General features: G+C 39.9%; 1 protein-coding gene across 1 annotated transcript in view; it reads left to right on the top strand.

Moving 5' to 3' along the window:
- Positions 1 to 351: 351 nt before the first annotated feature.
- Positions 352 to 23,172, top strand: part of LOC120528707 (proprotein convertase subtilisin/kexin type 5-like) — a 121,940-nt gene continuing 99,119 nt past the window's right edge. Inside the window, exons 1-4 of the mRNA XM_039752862.1 lie at positions 352 to 423; positions 7,962 to 8,010; positions 12,242 to 12,344; positions 13,501 to 13,637. Coding sequence (XP_039608796.1) covers positions 352 to 423; positions 7,962 to 8,010; positions 12,242 to 12,344; positions 13,501 to 13,637 — 361 coding nt within the window. The remainder of the gene's footprint in view (positions 424 to 7,961; positions 8,011 to 12,241; positions 12,345 to 13,500; positions 13,638 to 23,172) is intronic.

Here is a 23,172-nt window from a genome sequence, read left to right as displayed (position 1 = left end):
CAGCAGGCAGTACTGCCTGCCATCCATAAATATGCCAGCCTCCAAGAGGAATGGAAGTGACGTCCAATTAAATGTAAAACCTTTCTATCTTTTCTTCTGTCTTCAAAAATAAAGATGCCGTTGCATAAACATTGTAGTTTTCTTTTTTTTCTGTGTTCTTTAGTTTGTGATGTGTGTGCCCGTCCCACCACCAGGTGTCTGAAATACAACTGTGACAGGCATCCATGCACCCCAAAAAATGGCTTTCATTACAAAACAGGGGACAATTACAGAGAGACTACAAAAAGAGTAAATGAGACAAAGCAAGAATGATTCTGTCGTTACGTGTTTTTAATGAACATTTCTCATGCCATGGCTAAATACATGTATGTCTTCATCTCCCCATCAAATGTCATTGAAGAAAAGCTAACACTGTCGCCTAAGGTGAGGTCCGTTTTTGATGCCCTTCCTGCCACTTTAACCTTACTAGGTGTAAGACGTTACACTTAATCCACACACAAAACACAATCAGTGATGCAGGCTTCATGATACATTAGTCCCGCAACACATTGCATCCTCAGAGCAACAGACAAAATAAAAAAGAAGTAAACAATGGGAGTATTATTTTGGGGAAAATGTGCCAAAAAACCCGCTATCATCGTTAAAACAAAAACGCAAAATAGGCATTACAACAATAATGCACATATATTACTGATCACTGTTTCCGACCCGCAAAAATGTTTTTGAGTTTTGTAATTGCAAAATTGATTGCAGACTTAAGCTCATCTGTTTTGCTCCTTCTAGATGCTTCTCATAATAACTTGTCAGATTCATTCTCTGGCCTACAAGCTAAAAATCACTTGCCCTTTTTATCTAAACACATACAGTGCAAGCTTAAGAGACATTAAACAGACATTCTGACACTTTAAAAACATTTTAGAAAATGTGAAATTAGTATATACTGTATTATATGTGACATTCATTAACACCAATACCATGCAGTTAGCTGTAGCTTTGAAATGTGTGTTTGTATGTAGTTACTCTCTAAAACTCGCAGTGTTCGAGTGTGAATTTTAAAAATTAAATATTTCTCATAATTTTTACAGGTAGTATATGCAACCTGGCGGCATGATGGCACAGTGGGTAGCACTGCTGCCTCGCAGTTAGGAGACCTGGGTTCACTTCCTGGGTCCTCCCTGCGTGGCGTTAGCATGTTCTCCCCGTGTCTACGTGGGTTTCCTCCCACAGTCCAAAGACATGCAGGTTCGGTGCATTGGCGATCCTAAATTGTCCCTAGTGTGTGCTTGGTGTGTGTGTGTGTGCCCTGCGGTGGGCTGGTGCCCTGCCCGGGGTTTGTTTCCTGCCTTGCGCTGGGTGTTGGCTGGGATTGACTACACCAGACCCCCGTGACCCTGTAGTTAGGATATAGCGGGCTGGATAATGGATGGATGGATATACAACCCCCAATTGCAAAAAAGTTGGGACGCTGTGTGAAATGTAAATAAAAACAGAATGCAATGATTTGAAAATCTCATAAAGACATAAAAGATTTTATTCACAGTAGGACACAGAAAATGTATGAAATGTTGAAAGTCAGTCAGTCTGTCATTACCCAACCCGCTATATCCTAACACTGGGTCATGGGGGTCTGCTGGAGCCAATCCCAGCCAACACAGGGCACAAGGCAGGAAAAAACAATGTTGAGAATGAGACATTTTACTATTTCATGAAAAATATTCGCTCATTTTGAATTTGATGTCAACAACATGTCTTAGAAAAGTTGGGACAGGACTACAAAAGGCTGGAAAAGTAAGTGTTGCTATAAAGAAACAACTGGAGGAAAATTTTGGTTAATTAGCAAGCAGATCAGTAACAGGATTGGGTATAAAAAGAGCATCTTAGAGAGGCAGAGGCTCTCAGAAGTATAGATGGGTAGAGGTTCACCAATCTGCAAAAAATGTGTTTACAAATTGTGGAACAATTTCAGAATAATGTTTCTCAACATATAATTGTGAAGACTTTGAATATCTCATCATCTACAGTACGCAATATCATCAAAATATTCCGAGAATCTAGAGAAATCTCATTGAAAATCAATATTGGATGTCTGTGATCTTTGGGCCCCAAGGTGGCACTGCATTTTAAACAGACATGATTTTGTCATGGAAATCACTGCATGGGCTCAGGAAATCATTGTCTGTGAACACAGTTTGCTATGCCATCCACAAATGCGGGTTAAAGCTCTATCATGCAAAGAAGAAGCCATATTTGAACATGGTCCAGAAACGCCACCGTCTTCTTTGGGCCAAAGATCATTAAAAATGGACTGAGGCAAAATGGGAAACTGTCCTGTGGTCAAACTAAACAAAATTTGAAATTCTTTTCAGAAAACATGGATGCTTCAGACTAAAGAGAGGAACCATCCGGCTTGTTATCTGCGCTCAGTTTAAACGCATGCATCTCTGATGGTGTGGGCGTGCATTAGTGCCTATGGAATTGGCAGCTTGCACATCTGGAACAGCACCGTCAATGCTGAAAGATATTGTAAGGTTTTAGAGCCACATGTGCTCCTATCCAGACAATGTCTTTTTCAGGGAAGGCTTTGCATATCTCAGCAAGACAATGCTAAACTGTGTACAGCATGGCTTCATAGTAGAAGAGCCCGGGTGCTGAACTGGCCTGCCTGCAGTCCAGACCTTCGACCAATTGAAAACATTTGGCACATCATGAAATGTAAAATACAACAAAGATGACCCAGGACTGTTGAGCAGCTATGTTCTATTATGAATAAAATATAAGTTTATGGTTATGGGTCTGCAAATCATTGTATTCTTTTTGTATTTATATTTTAAACAGCATCCCAATTTTTTTGGAATTGGGGTTGTAAATAAGACACTATATATATGTGTGTGTGTGTGTGTGTTCTTGAGTGTCATAATTAACTCATATTTTTGCATTATTACTCTTGTTTCGGCTGCTCCCGTTAGGGGTCGCCACAATGGATCATCTTCTTCCATACCTTTCTGTCCTCTGCATGTTGTTCTGTTACACCCATCACCTGCATGTCCTTTCTCACCACATCCATAAACCTTCTCTTAGGCCTTCCTCTTTTCCTCTTCCCTGGCAGCTCTATACTTAGCATCCTTCTCCCAATGTACCCAGCATCTCTCCTCTGCACACGTCCAAACAACGCAATCTCCCCTCTCTGACTTTGTCTTCGAGCCGTCCAACTTGAGCTGACCTTCTAATGTACTCATTTCTAATCCTATCCATCCTTGTCACACCCAGTGCAAATCTTAGCATCTTTAACTCTGCCACCTCCAGCTCCGTCTCCTGCTTTCTGGTCAGTGCCACCATCTCCAAATAGGCGGATTTTTAGAAAGCATAAAATCGCCTTCCACTGCTTTGCTGATGATCTTCAAATCTATCTATCTGTTCCATCAAATAGTCACCCAGCTATTCAGACCTTGTTGAACTGTCTCCAAGATGTTCAAACATGGATGGAGATAAACTTTCTCAGTCTGAACAAAAGCAAAACTGAAATTATTGCTTTTGGAAAGTCCAATATCCTCAGTGGGTATGACAGTGTTATTGGATCTCTGGCATCTATTTCTCCTCAGTCTGCCAGAAATCTGGGGGTAATTTTTGACTCTGCTTTTAAGTTGGATAAACAGATCAGTGCAGTTGGAAGGTCCAGCTTTTTTCAACTTAGACTACTTAGTAAAGTCAAGCACTACATTTCCCCATGAACAGTTTGAGACGGTAATACATGCTTTTGTTACATCACGCCTTGACTACTGTAATTCATTATACATAGGTCTCAGTCAGGCACAAATTCAGAGGCTGCAAGCCGTTCAGATTGCAGCGGCCCGCCTTCTGACAGGGAAGAAAAAGCCTGACCATATAACACCTATACTGGCCTCCCTTCACTGGCTTCCTGTACATTTCAGGATCCAGTTTAAAATATTACTGCTTGTTTTTAAAAGCTTAAATGACTTGGCACCTGTTTACTTGTCGGAGCTTCTTGTTCCGTATTCTTCTGTCAGAGCCTTGCGATCCTCTGATCTTCAGTTACTCCATATCCCCAGAATAAAGCTTAAAACCAGAGGAGCAGAGCATTTTCGGTAATAGCCCCCAGTTTGTGGAAAAGCCTCCCCTTGCAGTTGAGAGCGGCCCAGAATCTTAAATCATTTTAAAACCCTGCTTAAGACACATCTGTTTTCATGTGCATTTAATTCTTCTTGATTTTATGAAGTTGGTTTCATCTTAATTATTATTATTATTATTATTAATTTGTTTTGATTTTATTGATTGGTTTAGTATAGTAGTGTGCAATGTATTTTGAGTATATATACGCTGTGTAGTACCTGCTAACCTTTTTGTCTTTTAGTTGAACAGCACTTTGGTCAATGAAAGTTGTTTAAAGGTGCTTAATAAATAAATAAATAAATATTTTGTAATATTAAAAAACAGTTTTGCATGTAAATGCTACTCTTAATCAAGTTTTACCTGAGGTGATTGCCTATTTGCCTCACTCCTCGTGCTGACCCTGCAGGAGCCCCAGCTAACAGAAGATATGGTCAGTTGACAAGGGAGGAAATAAAGAAAACTGTAGGACCCTCCAGGTCTGTGGTCTTTTGCAATTAGCCTGGCTACTGGCCCCCAGTTCTCAGAATGTTTACATCATCATACGCCACAGTCTAAACTCCACAACTGTAGTATAACAGAATGAAGAAGTGCTGTGTCATTCAGTCAGTCATCCAAAGCAGCCATCACACCGTGAATGTGCAGAAGATACTTTTCAGACAAGGACAAGGATCAGACAGATATCAGCAACTCATGAGAAGATGGATAACCAACATCATGTGCAATGCCACCACAATCAATCCATCTGTACATTTTACAAATCACTACAAACCTTAAACACAAATACTGTATATATTAGTGTGTTTAATTCTTTTTTGCCTCCCCCATTCCATTTCTGAAGCACCTGGTCCCACATACTTTATGTGATTGGAAAGTCCCAATATTAAATATTCATCACCAAAATCAGGAATGCAAATGGCTATTTGTGAGCAAAACAACATACTTTCGTTCTATGCACAGTTTCCCAAAATTGCCCAAAAAATGTGGCTTTCATGCGATTTTACAATTGCTAAACTCACTAAAATTAGTTTTTTGGTAATATTGCTTTCCAAGGGTAATTCCATGTCCAGAATTATTGCTCCTTGCTTGGCTGGCCTCCAATGCTTTCTGCCTCCACTCCTTCCATGGATGTCTAGTGCTTGAAGTGGGCCGCTACACCTCGATATGCAGTACAGGCAGCTGTTCTGATCTCAGTTTTCAGAGAATCTTCACATCACATGGGTAAAACTCTGACTCTTTGCTTACATATTGACGTATCACGGCACTTGGAGCTTAGTGGGGTCCCCCACCCCTTCTTTGATTAAGTGTAACTATCACCATAAAAAGAGCACTGCCAGTAGTTTTGTTATACTTCAAGCATGGTGGAGCTTCATCCACTCTTATGTGCCTTGCGCATTATCTGCCTTCCACTTCAGATTGCTCATTTCAGGTCAAAGGTAACTCCATCTGCATTGACTTTCTCCGGCTCTTTAAGCTGATCCAAACCAGGATCCCTCCCAAGACTTACCAGCAGCCATTCATCCAGATAAATGGATTTTAGTAGTGGAAAAGTGCCCTCCAGGTGCGTATAGGTGGTTGCTCTCTACATGTGATCCTCTTTTCTTGCAGATAAAAGAATGTGCCAGTGGTGCAAATTCTTCTGGCTGTGAAACACAATTTTCTTTTGCAAAGCAAAACTGAGTTTTACTTTGAAATCAGTTTTGCACTATTCATTTTGCTCATCACTAATATTCATAATTTTTGTTGAATGGGCAAAGTGCTAAATCATATCTTGGATAAGTAAGCAATGAAATTCCTAATAAAGATAATGATGCTAACTACTATAAATGTACATTGTACCAATTCATGCATCATTTAAAGTGTGTCACAAAAAATAATTAATAGGTTGCTTTAAAAGGTTCTAGTCTTCGTTCCAAGCAAAACCTGAAAAGCAAATGTATGCCTAGAATGTTGAAAAGTGTAGCTTCCTTAGCAGTACATTTTTTCTCAAAAACACACATAAAAACTGTGGCATTGTAATTACCTGTATAATTACAGAGTAACTATGAGTTATTACTCCGTACTTACTGCGTAATACAAAGTAATGTTATAGTTAATTACTCAGTTGTCATTGTTATTCCACAGTGTATATAATTACAATGTAACAATTTATTATTGATCCAAAAACAAGTGTACTTACATAGTTACATTGTATCTGTACTTTCAAAATGTAATAAAAACATTAGGGTATGTAACTACAACTATATAATAGATGTTCCATGGTCTAGGCAATTTTAATGGAGAATTGCAGTGATAACTATATAGTGTGGAAGTTGACCCGGACACAGACAGGCGGACATGTTGTTCTCAACCACCACACGTTTATTTACAATATTTACAGTATTTATAATGGTCACTAAGACCCCAAATTAGTGCACAAAAACCCCAAAGTCACAGTCCTGGCCACAGTGCCTTTCTTCGGGCCGCCTCCACAGCTCTCCTGAGCTTCGTCCTTCCTCCTCCTGACTCCAGCCTCGAATGAAGGGAGACGGCCCATTTTATATATGACCCGGATGAGCCCCAGGTGGTCCCGGCATTCCTCCTCTAGCCACGCCCCAGCGTGGCGGAAGTGCCGGCTGTCCTCCCGGCAGCTCTCCAGGCGCCGTCCTAATTCTTCCCCCCAGCACTTCCTGGTGTGGCAGAAGTGCTGGGGTAACAGGTCCCCAAGGCATTGGGGCGCTTCCTGGTGGTGACCTGGCGGTGTCACTGTCCTGCTCCACTGACAGACTGAGGAGATTGTTCCTCCCCCACACTATGCGACTCTTCAATTCCACCCGGGGGAGTAAATGCTAACATTACTCAAAGTTATTGTCTGCTTTTGCATGCATTTTTATTACTATTTAATTTAATATTGTTTCTTTGTATCAGTATACTGCTGCTGGATTATGTGAATTTCCACTTGGGATTAATAAAGTATCTATCTATCTATCTATCTATCTATCTATCTATCTATCTATCTATCTATCTTTCTGTTACATGCCCTAATGTTTTTATTACATTTTGAAAGTGCAGATACAATGTAACTATGTAAGTACACTTGTTTTTGGATCAGTGATAAATTGTTACATTGTAATTATATTAACTGTGGAATAACAATGACAACTGAGTAATTAACTATAACGTTACTTTGTATTACTCAGTAAGTACAGAGTAATAACTCATAGTTACACTGTACTTATACAGGTAATGACATAGTAGTTACAGTGTAATTATAGACACTTAATGTAAAGTGTTACGTGACATTTTTATTATATCTCATCTTTCAACAGTAAAATGCACAAAATACTAAAAGTACAAAGTCAGAAGTTTAGAAAGTATAATAATGATATAAATAATAATAAATAATAATATCAACAGCACAATGAACATGTGTGAGCGTCACTTTCGGCTTCACTGACCATTTCAGTTTCATTGCCTAAATACAGATTGACTTCGTTATCACTGCTGATGTCTGGCATTTCTTATGAGACACCATTATGAGGTTAGGAGAAGACACATCTACACCACTGCCCAAATAACACTCAGGCCTGATGCGTACACAAGACATGTCTGTACGGTTGCCTGAGTAACTCTTGGCACTGAGGCAGTTGGCACTTTTAGAGTCTGAGTAAACTTTGTGTCTTACGCGAGACACGTCTTTACAGTTGCTCGAGTGACACTCGGAACTAACGCTTTTAGCACTGTTTTTACAGCCTGAGTAACACTCGGGTCTAATGCTAAAGCGGTTAAGGGCCTGTCTAAAGCTAAAACTAATCACAGAGAACATTTCACTTACTCCAAAACTTTTTTACTTCTAGCTAAGAAATTTAATTGAGGATGATAGCAACTTGGAGGAATTTCAACATGGTAACTAAGTGGGGTTTGTCATTTTAAAAATGTGTTCATTATTGAGGTGAGTTTACTACACATCTCATTTTTGCTCAACAGCACAGCATTGTTTGCTTTAAGATATGGCAGAACATAAATGTTGCTGAAACAGAAATGGAGAGAGTAAAGGAGGAATATAAGCAGCCTGACGCTATGGCGAGGATTGGAACAACTGGCAATTGGGGCCACAACTGTAGAAAATAACAACTTCCTCAAGCTATGGCTGCTGTGAACAGACAAGCAAAACATATCCTTATGTTAAAAAAAAAATGATACCAAGAATCTGGGATAAAATGTATTACTTTGAATTTACTTTTGTTGCCACTTGTCCCAGAAGCAAGGAAAGCATGTTTTCTTAAATCAGAACCTTTGCCACTTTAAAGTGGAACTGCTTAGTAAAATAGAGTTTTGTTTTCACATATGGACACTAGTCACTTGATCTCCATTGTAAAAGTCTTCAATTTAGAACACAATGTGTCCAAATATTATATGCCATGACAATGACGAAATAGCTTCAACTTGAAAAATTCAAAAATTATCCTTTTAACTTGTCATTAAACCCAAGTATGGCTCGGACTTGGATTTCTTAGGAAATACAGTTAAACCCAAGTCACGCTTGGGGTAGTGTGTAATGATAAACGAGCCTGAATATCTCTCAGGACAGTAGACTGTTGCCATCTACTGGATGAAGTAACCTCATTCTGCAAAAAGACAAAAGATATTTCTATGCTTTCTGCCACTTTATGGTTGCTTAGGTAGTTAATCAATATTTATGAGTGGGGCGGAGCCTCCAATGAAAAAACACAATGGCTAGTGAAAATCCATAATGGCAGTTTTAAAATGAGCTGAAACTGAACTATTGTTCAAATTGAGCAATAATGATGACAAAGTGAATTGATCATCAGACATTGACATGGAAAGTGAAACTGATGCATGACATGGCACTGTAAAACCTGGGCGCTGTGATGTTAATTCATCCACTAGTCGTGTGACAAAAAGGGAAAAATTATTGTGATTAAGTGCGACAACAATTAAGACGTTAGCTCCCTAAGCACCACTCACAATGCAGCAACTGTCAATATCCTTGTAAGGGGAAATATGGAAATCATTAAGTCCTCTGCTGTGGTAGCCTGCAATAACACTGTTGGTTTGGCATTGATATTGTAGGTCAGGCACTTTACTGTACCAGCTGTAAAACTGCCATGCTTCAGTGGCTGTTTCAAAACATAGCACACCAAAGATCTGTGCTAAATCTGAATTTTTACAGCAGTGAACACTAGAAATAACTTTTCTGCTGTATTTATCTCAACATTTTTCTTGTTGAAAAAAATTAAACATTTTTGGCTAATTTTTCCCAGGGGTAATGGTAACAGTAAGGAGGGTTAGCAATCAGATTTAGAAAAGGTTAAATCAATTTACTGTACATAAAAAAACTTCATGGCCATGCAATGTCATATATAGCTTTGTTTTGTGAAGCTATTTTTACTGGTTTGTGGGAAGCTGAAGGTTAACACTGGAGCACTGGATTCAATACAAGGCCCAAACCTGGACACAATTCTAGCTGATCACTGGGCACACGAGCACTAACTCTGACACTCACCGAGTTAGAGTCCCTCATTAACCCTAACACTAACCTATTGAAAACACTGCAGAGAGGTATATGGAGATCTGAGCCAATTTGAACTTCCCAATCAACTCTCCAGCGTTTATTTTCACTGTGAAAATTGACTGATGTACTCGTTGTAAACACAAGAGACACCTTCAGAATCAACACATCTGTCACCCTGGCCGGATTCAAGGATTGTGCGTCTGTGCGGCTTCTTTTCCTTTTCAAGTATGGAAAGATTATGAGATTCTAATTCATGTTATTATTCATTAGCGGTCGTGCATTCAGAATTAGATTTAATTTGCATCATAGTTTTGTTTTATTTTGTGTTCCTCTTTTTCTACTGTTTATTTTCTTTACCTCAACAGAATGTTTTGATCTGTTACTTTCAAAAGCAAAAGTAAATTTGAGGCAGTAATATGCTGTTAAACTATTTGAGTAGGTTGTTAGAGCATTCAATACAAAGTTCAGAACACAGCTGCTATTAAAATATGGTGTGTTAATAATCATAAAAAAAGAAACCACTGCAGTGGGATGGCCAGGTCATCATTACATATCCATCCATCCATCCATCCTCTTCCGCTTATCCGGGGTCGGGTCGCGGGGGCAGCAGCTTAAGCAGAGAGGCCCAGACTTCCCTCTCCCCGGCCACTTCTTCCAGCTTTTCCGGGAGAATCCCAAGGCGTTCCCAGGCCAGCCGGGAGACATATTCCCTCCAGCGTGTCCTGGGTCCTCCCCGGGGCCTCCTCCCTGAGCTAGTGCGCGAGGTCGAGAGGTTCCGGCTAAATATAGTCGGACTCACCTCGACGCACAACTTGGACTCTGGAACCAATCATTACATCTCCAAATGCAAAAATGCTTTTAATTTAAAGTTGTAAAAAGTAACAATACAAGAGAAATAAAAAGTGAATAGGTGTGTGTGATGGCAAACACAAGTCACGTTGATGACATTAGCTGCTTTAATGAAAATTATCTTTTATATTCAGCATCATGCCATCAACAAAACTGACTTGAAATAATAAACCGTACTTTCATAAACCCCAGTCATGTTTGACGCCAGTGTTGTAGTTTAAGTTTATGCCTGATAGGTGTAAGGATCTTACTAAAAATAACAAAGGCAGGAGACTTTGGAAAAAATACATTTATTTATTTGATGTCATTACCCAGGGTAACTTGCAACATCTACAAATAGTTGGAGCACAGGCTGGTGATGTGACTTGCTTAGTGTCAGTGGTGGGATTTGAACCCACAGGCTCAGGGTTTGAGGTCCAAATCTATAACCATTGTGCCACACTGCCAGCCTAAAAATAAGGAGAATAAAGATCTGACCAGGAGAGGAAAATTATTTAAAGAAATAGGCAGAAGAGTAGTAGTTTTGCGAAAATCAGATGGTCAAAATACCAACCAATAGTCAGAAAATTGGAAATCAAAGTCCAAATTGGGTGAATCAAATGTCTTAGGACTTGAACATCTGTAATTTTGATAATCTAAAGTCCTATACTTTGCAGTTTTAATCCAAAATCCTGGATACTAAGGTTACCCTGCCATCCACTTAAGCGCAGTCAACATGACCTCTCATATGGCAACACCAGTCAGATACGGCAACTGGTGTAATGACCTATAACACAATGGCTGTGGATAGTAGTGTGATGGGCGACATGGCATCATACTTTTGATGGATGGTGTTCCATTACCTCCCAGGACTTCTGCCAATCAATGTCCAAGACTGGAAGCCAACACAGAATGAAAACATGGGATATCCATCCATCCGGTCAGATTAGGTGGGTAGAGGGGGACTGCTTCTCAGGACCAGGTTTTCCCCCCTGTGCGCTGGGTGGCAGTATTCCTCTGGTATGACTCTAGTTTGGACACCCACAAGGTTTCATGGGAATTGCAGGTTTAAAGGGCAGCCATGTTGAGGCGCTTGGCTTCTACCGAGGGGGTTCCTGAGAGAGACTGCATTGCTTTATCAAGGCCTGGGCTGAAATGCTCCTGACTCCAGCACAAAATAAACTGCTCTGCCTCACTCATGAGGTCAGAGTCAGGACTAGAGGAGGACAAAGCTTGTCTGGGAGGAGTGGAGGTGAAAAATATGTGTATGACAAGTTGGAAGAAATCCTGTAAAAGCATTGGTTTAAATAAAAGGTCCTTAGCACCCGGACTGGTGTCTGTGCAATTGTATCTGGTTTAGGGGCTCTGAGAGGTTACAAAGTGAAATGGTCATTTAAAATGGCAGCATGCCTATCACAATCAAACACAACGAAATAGAACTACAATGACATCACAGATGTAATAATAAACTATAAAATTGCCCAAAATCATTGCAAAAATCATGTTATGTATTGTAAAAAAAATATTTTAGAACTATAAGTAAGTCACATGTACCTTATTGATACTTGGTAGAAAATGTTAAGAAAAATTTATTAAAAATGCAGTGGTTATATAAAAAAGTAAGTTACAGGTGCAGTCCCAAAGAATATGTCTGAATGTACAATTACATTGTAATTGGCCATTTTTATTTGTTTGGTAATCTAATTTAAAATAAGGAATAAAAAAGATGCATGAGTCTTTTAAAATAAAGCCGAATACACTTTTATTCCATAGGTGAATATATCGATGACACCAAGAAGTGTCAGTTATGTGATGCCACCTGCTACAAGTGCAATGGACCAGATAAAAATCAGTGCATTAGTTGTGTGTCAACAAGGTAAGACATGACTTAAATTATAAAGAAATAAGTGGAAAATGACATGCAGTTTGTTTGTTTGCTCCATTTAATTTTCAGTCTGGGGTGCTGTTTTATCAAAAGTGTACTTTGTTATCTCATGGTTATACAGAAAATAAGAAATCTGACAAATGAGAGGAGACCATTCAGGCCATCAAGCTCGTTTGTTTAGCTAAAAGCCAAGCTGCCCTGTTATTTCATTCAGATACGTTTTAAAGGTTGTCATGGTTGTGCAGGTTTCCTCCAATAGTCAAATAACAGAAATGCAATATGACAGATTGCAATTGTTATGTGAGAATGTGTCAGTATGACAGACTTGATTAGACAGGGTAGTACCCAGGCTTTTGTCCCAAAGACGTGTGTATTAAGTTAACTAGAGGCTCTCCATTCACCCTGTGATGCTGTTGTGTAGCTCCATTCCTGGCTGACTGCTTTGCCTGGAACTTCTTCATGCTGATTGCATAATGGATGGATGATGTGAAAGAGTCTGTCCAGGATGGAGGGAAAGCATTATAGCAGACACACTATGTAGTCTTGGAGTTAGGGTTAGCTACGGACACCTTGTTAAATAATGACTATTACTATCATTATTGTCTCACAAAAGGTTTTACCTTTGCTTCATTTGGTTGAATTGCATGGGGCTGTTTCTAACATGGAGTGGTAAAAAATGCGTATTCGCTAACAGTGTACACACAAAGACGATAACATTAAACTAATTTAAAATTGCAAACATAATAAATGCAGTTTTATTGTAAAGAATGGAAATGATACCAATAAAACCGATTCATTGCATTATTAATATGATTTATAGATATGATTAAACATACTTAATATACAATTGTATTGATATTATTTATAGATACAATTGAACATAATTAAATTAATACATTTATAATTATGTTATATTAATTAATTGGCACATAAGCCACACATATGCTGTAAGGCACACAACTAAACGTAAAACACAGAAGGAGTATTTTTTCTTCTTTGAAAGTAGTAGCAAGTACCAATTTAGAAAGGCATGAAATCAGAAAAGAAATAGATTTTTATTTCTCTTACTGCTTCGTTAGCAAATGTAACTGGATGCAGAGACCTCCACGTGCCACTCTGATTCCTTTGTTTCTCCATATTTTCTTAGGTATTTTGATTCAGGCTCTTGTGGGATCTCTTGTTCCAAAGGGAAGTTCCCTTTGAATGGACAGTGTCATCTGTGCCATCATACCTGCAAAGAGTGCAGCGGCGGAGAACCTCTCAACTGTACAGCATGTGGGCAAGGTAGGAAATGTATTGAATTATTTGTAAAAATTGATAAAAACTACATTATTTCAAGTTGTTGGTTTATAAGTGTTGCCTGCTTTTATTAAGTCACAGTTTGAGAAAACCTGTTTCCTATGTGTAAGAGACTGTGTGAGATGTAGTCTTTGTCTGTCCCTAGAGTGTGCGCATATGCCAGGTCACACTGGCACTCTCAGTGATCCAGCTAAAGTGTAAAAGCAGATTAAGTGCGGTTTTAGTTTTGATTTCATCCTTGGTTTGTTTCAATGTTATTCTGTGTAGGCTAATTATTTTTTCTTTTGAGGCTGAAGTTCTTCTAATTGCCTATTTGACATGGTCTTTGCTTTAATTTGTGTTCTGATCATTTATCCTGAATCAGCCTGCATCCTTATCTACACATTTGTTCATGTTTCCGTCCAAACTGTGTGTGGGTTGATTTTTCCATTACTATATTTCTTCATGTCCTACCATTGCCTATCTAAGGTCAGTTGTACAATGTGTGGATGAAGGTAATCCCTCACCTTTGACTTGTCAGGAAAAACACAGATTAGGTGGAGGTGCATGTCAGTGTAGTCTGAAGAGTGGGCAAAGAGCCTCGCTGTCAATAGACGTATGGCTGATGTAACATTTGATCTATGAGTGAGGAACAATGTTTTAAAAACAGAAAAAAAAATGATTTGGATAAGAGAAAAATTGAGGGGAAAGTGACATTGACAATTTTCTAGTGTTAATTTAAGGTAAGAAAGTTTGCTTAGTGCATGCATTTTGCAAAATATGTCATAAACAACACATTTCTAAAACACATTCAATGAACAAGTATGGCACAACTAGGTCCTCTAATGATACTATTGATTGTTGTTAACTGTTTATCTGGTAGAATTTTAAAGAGGTACCCCACATTGTCCTAATGAGGACACTTACTGATCAAGTGGGCCAGTTACCTGTAGTGTTTATTGTGTTACATGATCAATATGTACACATCTGTACAAAAGTCCTGTCTGTTTATAGTTTAGCTGTTTCTTAAAGATAAAAGATACAATTAAAGGCCCTTAATATTAAAAAAGCAGGTCACGTAAAATTAAATAGGTAAGGATGATCAGTTAATTATCAGCAGTAATTGGTTACTAATTAACAAAATAGTTGGGAAAATTTGCCCACGGCCCTCCAAGATAATGTTCACTCCATTGGCATCGATGGTACACTCCATTGTTTCTTCCCTTTCTTTATTATTGTCAGCCTTGGAAGGGGACTCTTTCATAGTTGCCTAAGAATGCTTGAGGACCCTTTTTGAGCGTTACACATGGGGACTGAGCAGTACTTCAAAAGTGGTCTTGTCACGTGGAAGAGAATAGAAAGAATTGCAAGACTTTTGGTGTAAAGTGTGTAACATTTTATATATTGTTTTAACTATACAGCTGTGTCTCCTTTAATGACAGCATATCGTTTTGGCCAGGGTGGTGTTAGTCGATCTCACTGTTAAGCACATTGACGTACAGTTAGGTCCATAAATATTTGGACAGAGACAACTTTTATCTAATTTTGGTTCTGTACATTACCACAATGAATTTTAAATGAAACAACTCAGATGCAGTTGAAGTGCAGACTTTCAGCTTTAATTCAGTGGGTTGAACAAAAAGATTGCATAAAATGTGAGGCAACTAAAGCATTTTTTTAACACAATCCCTTCATTTCAGGGGCTCAAAAGTAATTGGACAATTGACTCAAAGGCTATTTCATGGCCAGGTGTGGGCAAGTCCGTCGTTATGTCATTATCAATTAAGCAGATAAAAGGCCTGGAGTTGATTTGAGGTGTGGTGCTTGCATGTGGAAGATTTTGCTGTGAACAGACAACATGCAGTCAAAGGAGCTCTCCATGCAGGTGAAAGAAGCCATCCTTAAGCTGCGGAAACAAAAAAAAAACATCCGAGAAATTGCTATAATATTACGAGTGGCAAAATCTACAGTTTGGTACATCCTGAGAAAGAAAGCAAGCACTGGTGAACTCAGCAACGCAAAAAGACCTGGACGTCCACGGAAGACAACAGTGGTGGATGATCGCAGAATCATTTCCATGGTGAAGAGAAACCCCTTCACAACAGCCAACCAAGTGAACAACACTCTCCAGGGCTTGATAGGCATATCGGTATCCAAGTCTACCATAAAGAGAAGACTGCAAGAAAGTAAATACAGAGGGTGCACTGCAAGGTGCAAACCACTCATAAGCCTCAAGAATAGAAAGGCTAGATTGGACTTTGCTAAAGAACATCTAAAAAAGCCAGCACAGTTCTGGAAAAACATTCTTTGGACAGATGAAACCAAGATCAACCTCTACCAGAATGATGGCAAGAAAAAAGTATGGAGAAGGCGTGGAACAGCTCATTATCCAAAGCATATCACATCATCTGTAAAACACGGTGGAGACAGAGTGATGGCTTGGGCGTGCATGGCTGCCAGTGGCACTGGGGCACTAGTGTTTATTGATGATGTGACACAGGACAGAAGCAGCCGAATGAATTCTGAGGTGTTCACAGACATACTGTCTGCTCAAATCCAGCTAAATGCAGTCAAATTGATTGGGCGTTTCATGATACAGATGGACAATGACCCAAAACATACAGCCAAAGCAACCCAGGAGTTTAATAAAGCAAAGAAGTGGAAAATTCTTGAATGGCCAAGTCAGCCACCTGACCTTAACCCAACTGAGCATACATTTCACTTGTTGAAGACTAAATTTCGGACAGAAAGGCCCACAAACAAACAGCAACTGAAAGCTGCTGCAGTAAAGGCCTGGCAGAGCATTAAAAAGTAGGAAACCCAGCATCTGGTGATGTCCATGAGTTCAAGACTTCAGGCTGTCATTGCCAGCAAAGGGTTTTCAACCAAGTATTAGAAATAAACATTTTATTTCCAGTTTTTTAATTTGTCCAATTACTTTGGAGCCCCTGAAACGAAGGGATTGTGTTTACAAAATGCTTTAGTTGCCTCACATTTTTCTGCAATCTTTTTGTGCAACCCATTGAATTAAAGCTGAAAGATTGCACTTCAACTGCATCTGAGTTGTTTCATTTAAAATTCATTGTGGTAATGTACAGAACCAAAATTAGAAAAAGGTTGTCCCTTTCCAAATATTTATGGACCTAACTGTATATTAAAGGGGTGAGGACGTACCTCCGTGTCTGATGCAATTTTTACAGAGCTGCATGCATCACAGCCTTCTGTACGCAACATGTGCTGAAAATGTAGCAGCGGACCAGCAGCATGTAGAAACGGGTCTTGGTATCGTTTTTGCTGATGATGCATCAAGTATACACCTGACCTGACGTAACCTACTCTAAACTAACCTAATTTCAAGTAATCTAACCTAATATTATCAAAATACATATATCACATAAATGAAAAATAATTACTGAAATACAGTAATAATACATAAATAAATAATATTAATACTGTAATATGACCACTTATGGTAGTGTTTTGACGCCCTTCAATTTCATTTATTTCATTATTATTATAGTGCAATGTCATTAGTCAGGACGTTGTTAACCAAGTCGTGACTGTGTATGTGTATTTATATGGGTCATGCCGTTTTATGCCACAAAAATTAAATCATAAATAGTGTGTGATGACGCAGTCTCATCAACAAGATTTAAACGAAAAGATTATAGCCTTGGTTGGCAAAGGATAGTTGTTCTTTGGACTGTTTGTATTGGTCAGGAAAAGGTCTGCCCTGCAGTCAGCTAATTCCAACAGTAGGTGCCTCTTGTAGGAGCACTGGCTTTATAACGCTTTGACGGAGTCAGTTGCATCATCTTGAAGCTCTGGAGGGAAAGGGAGATGGCACAGTTAGCAAAAGTGCCTCCTCTCGCTCTGAGGTGGCATGACATACCTCTGACAAACCCAGAAAGTGCTCCTCCGACTCGCATGTGTGACATATACAGTATATATACAGTATATATGTTGTGACAGATTAGGGTTTTCTCGCACCCTTGTACCCTCAGACCACTCGTCAGACACCAGATAAAAAATCCAATTATTATTTATTATAATAATAATGTGCACAAAGCACATTTGGAATCTCCTGCTTACTCTGGGGTTTATTGACAGTCTGGGTCTCTCTATGAGAGAAAGAAAGCCCCTTCCCTGTCTGTACCCCTTTGGATTTATTAATAACACGGGTTGGGGTCTTTAGGATCAAATCGCTCCGAGAGACAGCACCATCCAGCTGCTCCGGCTCGATCGGCCCTTCCCTGGCGCCCTGTAAACGTTTCGGCCTCTCTTGTAGGGCACGCATCCACTTGGCACCCGCTATGGATTAAACGCGGGCCCGTGTCATTCTGTGTCCCTATTTCATTATATAGGGTACCGGCTTTACCTACCTGTACCGCCAAATCAATTAAGACAGGAAGCTCCCGAGACAATCGCCGCAGGTACTCATTTAATTTGTTCATAGGCTTTTCAGCCGCTCCTCTCAAGTCTGCAACGATCGTCTGGATTGTTTGCACCACCTGTAAAAAAACTGTGCACGGGCTGAAGCAACCTCTCCAGCTCGTGCACGTCCAAAAAGTTACTTAATTCAACCGGAGGCATGCTCGAGCCATCATTAGCCTTACGCTCCGGCTGGGAGCCAATAAGCACGCCCGTTCCTGGCACATGCTCAGACAGGTCCCGCAAGGGAGCCTGGGATTTAGAGTTCTTTTCGGAGGTCCGCGGTGCCGCTTTTGGCTGACTGCGATCCGTCTGTCTCAATTTATCGAAGGACCAATCAATCGTTTCCCGGACCTCCTTACCTTTTTGTAGGGAGAGCTGTGCTTCGCTCGCCTCCCTTTTCCCCTTCGGAAAAATCAAGTCCGTCTTTTCTTGGGCGAAGCCACAAACAGCTGAACATGGAACTTCACCTTCCTGGAATCCCTCGTGGTACGTCCCGTCTCTCTCGCCGGCACCAGTAATGTGGAAGTCCTTCGGGTTACTCGTTTGCCTGAACGAGAGTGCGCCATCGCCTTCAGGTTTGTCTTCTGCCTCCCGCAGAGCCTTCGGATGGACATCTGGGAGGTATGTACATGGGACATCATGTGTTAATTTAAAAAGATCGTCAAGTACATTCCCGGCACATACCTCGTCGGAGACGTCCTCCTCCGGAAATCTCTCCTGAAACGCGTAGCTGCTCCATGGCTCGTCTTGAGCGCAGGCAATGTCGAGCGCTAGACCTCCGTTGTTGCTGGCGCTCTACTTTGTCTTCTTCTTCCCCATTACGGTCTTGAAAATAGTGTTGTTGATGATTTTTCTGCGTATCTTGATGCTGTCTTCTTGGGGTATTCTGTCTACAAAAAAATTTTTAAATTCAGGTTCTCTGCCAAACTGACGGCCAGACAATCCTGCCGGCTACGCCAATTGTGACAGATTAGGGTTTTCTCGCACCCTTGTACCCTCAGACCACTCGTCAGACACCAGATAAAAAGTCCAATTATTATTTATTATAATAATAATGTGCACAAAGCACGCTCCTTTCCACAATACTCAATAAACAATAAACCAATAACAATCCTCCTAACTCCCAGACGCTTAGCCACTCTGCCTCCCAACTCAGCTCGTCCGTCTGGGATTTCCCACAGTCCTTTATACTCCTGGAATACCCGGAAGCGTTTCACCCTCTCTGTCCATGTGACCTGGAACACTTCCAGGTCAGATAAAAAATCCCTTTTTTTTCACCCATTAAGCACATCGTTCTCTTTGTCCATGTGACTATGACGTACTTCCTGGGCGTAAGGCAAATAGTCTCTGGGCCTCCCTGCAGCGACTCCTGGCGGCCCCCATGGTATCCAGCAGGGCTGTGAATAAAGACTCCAATGTCCATAATGCCCTGCTCGTCTTCAGGGCACCTCCATACTGCAGGGAGGGCTCCACCTGGCAGCGTGAGGGTATTGGACGGGATGAACAGCCAGTCATACATCACAATATATATATATATATATATATATATATATATATATACACACACACACACACACACAAACACAGTTAAAGAGGGGGAAAACAGAAAGCTCCAGTGTAACTACTGTAGGTGCAGGAGAAAATAAACCTATTAATGGTCACACATTTTAGGAGAAGACCATGCACAACTAGCCATCCTGCCTCTCCTGGACATTGTACTGTTTATTATGGTGTGGGATTTAACAGTTTTAAATTTTTAAACAGCTAGTATAATCTTGGAAAGGAAGAGATATTTATTAAAGAGCTATCACTTTAAGGAAGCATTACGTAAATGTAAGCTTTTGGTGTCCTTGCCATGGCTTGCTTCACTTATATTATCATAATTGATGAAAATCATTAGTATTACTTAACTGGCCATTCAGTGCTCTCAGACCAGAGATGTCCTCCCAGATATTTTTCAAGCCACCCTTTCTGGCCTTATTTACTTTGCTATTGTTTTGGCAGTACTGTGAGAGTAGGAGTAAGATGTTGGACCACAACACAACACATATTTCTCACAGCCAGGAAACAAAGCTATATAACTAGATTTCTAGGAAGAGTCATGTAGGTTAATTCCTCATAATAATTACTCATTCTGTGCACTAATTATACAATACATAGTGTTATGTCACTCTTCTGGAGTCACGAGTGATTAACCCAAGGAAATCTAAAGGACAACATGAAAAAACTGAACTAATAAAACACTGCTAAAGCAATTCTCACTTCTTAAATTTGAGATGCTTAAATAGTTAAGAGACTCAAAAGGCTATAAAAATCATGGAACAAACACAAAGGATGATCTCAGAACTTAAGAATCATGTGAAACTCCAGCTGCTCTATGATGATGTTAGTGAAATATTATATTTTTTCAATTAGATTGGAAGCAACTGATAAACCTAAACAGGGAAAATGCTCAGCATGCCTCAGGATATACCAAGTGCATTGACTTTGAGAACAAATTTTTTGTTGTATACACAACATGTGCTTTTCTTTAGTTAAGGTTTTGCCATTGATCTAGATGAATTTAAGGATAGATGTTTGACTGCTTGCCAGCTAAAAAACTGCTCACTTATAAGAAATTAAGCTTGTCTCATCATATATGCCAACAACAACATTGATTTGAAATGTGTTTATCATAAATATACACAAACACACACTAATAGTTGGAGAAAAGGCTAGAAAGAAGCTTATGGTATACACTGTAGGATTCCAGGCTGACTTATTGGGATGACTGCATGTAGTTTAATTCAATCTCTTGAGACTGACCTCCTGTCCATCAGCTGACTATTCCTAAATATCCTCCAATCATGTAATTTGTATATACGTAAAAGCTCCTTTCTTGTATAGCCAAATCATTCGATTTTGAACCCACTTAATCCAATGTAGGGTAGTGTTAGGACACACAAGGTACCTGAGGATTACTGCAAGTGCAAACTGATCAAGGGATGAAAAGATGGAAACAAATCATGGTTACAAGGAATAGTGAGGGTCAAATTTACTACAGTCAAGCTGAGGACAAGCAAAAAGTAAAATAAGGATCAAAACAAAGCTGTAATTGAAGTCAGAAGTGGTTAAAACCAAAGAAACGCACCTGGCGCTATGGCCTGCTCATGAGAGTATTTTGTCTCCACTGAGGGATAACTAAGAATCCAAGTAGCGCCAGAGGGGTCCATGATTTTTACAAGCATGACAATGGTGGTCACTGCAAAAAGTGGCGCTATAGGTTGTGGCAGATGACCTGGGACCTTGCCCCCCACCAGGATGAATGGAGAAGGGGAGAGGGGCATTATCTCCCCACGGGAAGCAGGAGGACAGCCCCCCTGTCCCCTGGATTGCATCAGGGCCAAAGACTTGAAGCTTGGAAGTGCAACCCTGTCAGGGACCGTGGCCACTGGCAGGGGGTGCCTGGGCAATCCTGGAGCCCTGGACTGCTGCACTTCCGCCACACCAGAAAGTGCAGAAAAATCATCAGGGTGCACCTGGAGCTCCATAAAAGGGGCTGCCTCACTCCATTCAGGGAGCCAGAGTCGGGAGGAGGGGGACGAAACTTGCTGAGGAAGACTGGAGGAGAAAGAATAAAGAGGAGAATTGTGTGCTGCGTGAGACTGTGTTGAGCTCATGGGAACGGGGAAGGCATTGCCCACAAGGTAAAAGAAAAATAAAAACTCTTGTGTGCTTTAAACCCGTGTCCTACGTCTGTCTGTGTCAGGGCTGGTCTTTACAATGTGAAAAATCAAGACATTAATCAAAATTAACATTTTATTTCACCAAAAAGCGACTTCATGTTTAAATTTCATTCAAATCAAAAATATATGCATATAAATGTGTGTAAATTACAGGTGGCAGCTGGCGATAGAACCCTTTTTACCAGCATTGTGAGCAGAAGCCAAGCCTGGAGAGAACTTGAATTAAGAAAAAAGATATAAAAAAATAAGTTTTTTATTTTTAAGATCCATTTTCTCTCTTTAGCTCTAAAATTTGAAACAACAGTCCTTTTGAACATCATTCCATCTATCAATCCATCTTCATCATCTTCTTCTTTCTCTTCATCTTTTCCCACTTCTATTTGGGGTCGAGGTTCTTAATCAACCTTCATTGTCTGTTGTGGGTGCTTTACTCCTGTCACTAGTGTGTGGGAGGCAGATATGTAAGACATAATTGTGGTATGTACACATGGCAAAAACGCTGAGCATGAACTGAATGAAAACGACAAACAATAACAAAAATAGTTACCCTGATATCACTTCAAAGGATATGGTAATATGTTTTTATAAATTGTGGGTAGCCATACCTCATCCAAATCTGTATTAAGACAAACAGCCCAAACAATGTTCGGAAACCAATAAATGTTTAAGTGAGAGCGTCAGGCATGGAGATTTGGACCTTGGACTTCAGTGATTATAGTCGCAATAAATGAAAGTGTTTCTAGCCCACAAAAATAAACAGAATGTTATCAACAAAGTACCTTGGGAAATTAACAATTATTATAAAAAAGGAACCTATTATGAACATCCAAGGAAATACAATGCAATTTCCTTGCCTAATTGGGCTTGTTATGTTTTTGATGATGCTAATTGTACTTCATGATATAAGGAAAACATCTTTAGAACATCAGAATACAAGCTTGTCCATCAAGTCTAGATTTGAAGGTCCCTAAAGTCCTGCTCTCCAACCCTCTACTTGGTAATTTATTCTATGTACAAAGAAAGGTTTATATTACATTTACTGCCCATAACAAGTTTCCAAATTTGTACCTGTGTTTTATGTTAACTGGGGTGAGCTGGCACCCTGCCCGGAGTTTGTTTCCTGCCTTGTGCCCTGTGTTGGCTGGGATTGGCTCCAGCACACCCTCGTGACCTTGTAGTTAGAATATAGCAGGTTGGATAATGGATGGGTGGATGGTTTATTTTAAAGTAACAGCTGGGATCCAGTGTACTAATTCTTTTCATAATTTTAAACACTTCATTTGTGTTCCTGTCTTAATCTACATGCACATGTTCACATTATCTCTCTATTATAAAAAAAAATCCTGTGGGAGGGAATGACCAGGAGACGATACGTGATCTTC

The sequence above is a fragment of the Polypterus senegalus genome, chromosome 4 (genome assembly GCF_016835505.1).
Source record: "Polypterus senegalus isolate Bchr_013 chromosome 4, ASM1683550v1, whole genome shotgun sequence".
NCBI classification, from domain to species: Eukaryota; Metazoa; Chordata; class Cladistia; order Polypteriformes; family Polypteridae; genus Polypterus; species Polypterus senegalus.
The sequence above is the reverse complement of the archived record's forward strand: the minus strand, read 5'-3'. Positions and strand labels throughout refer to the sequence as shown.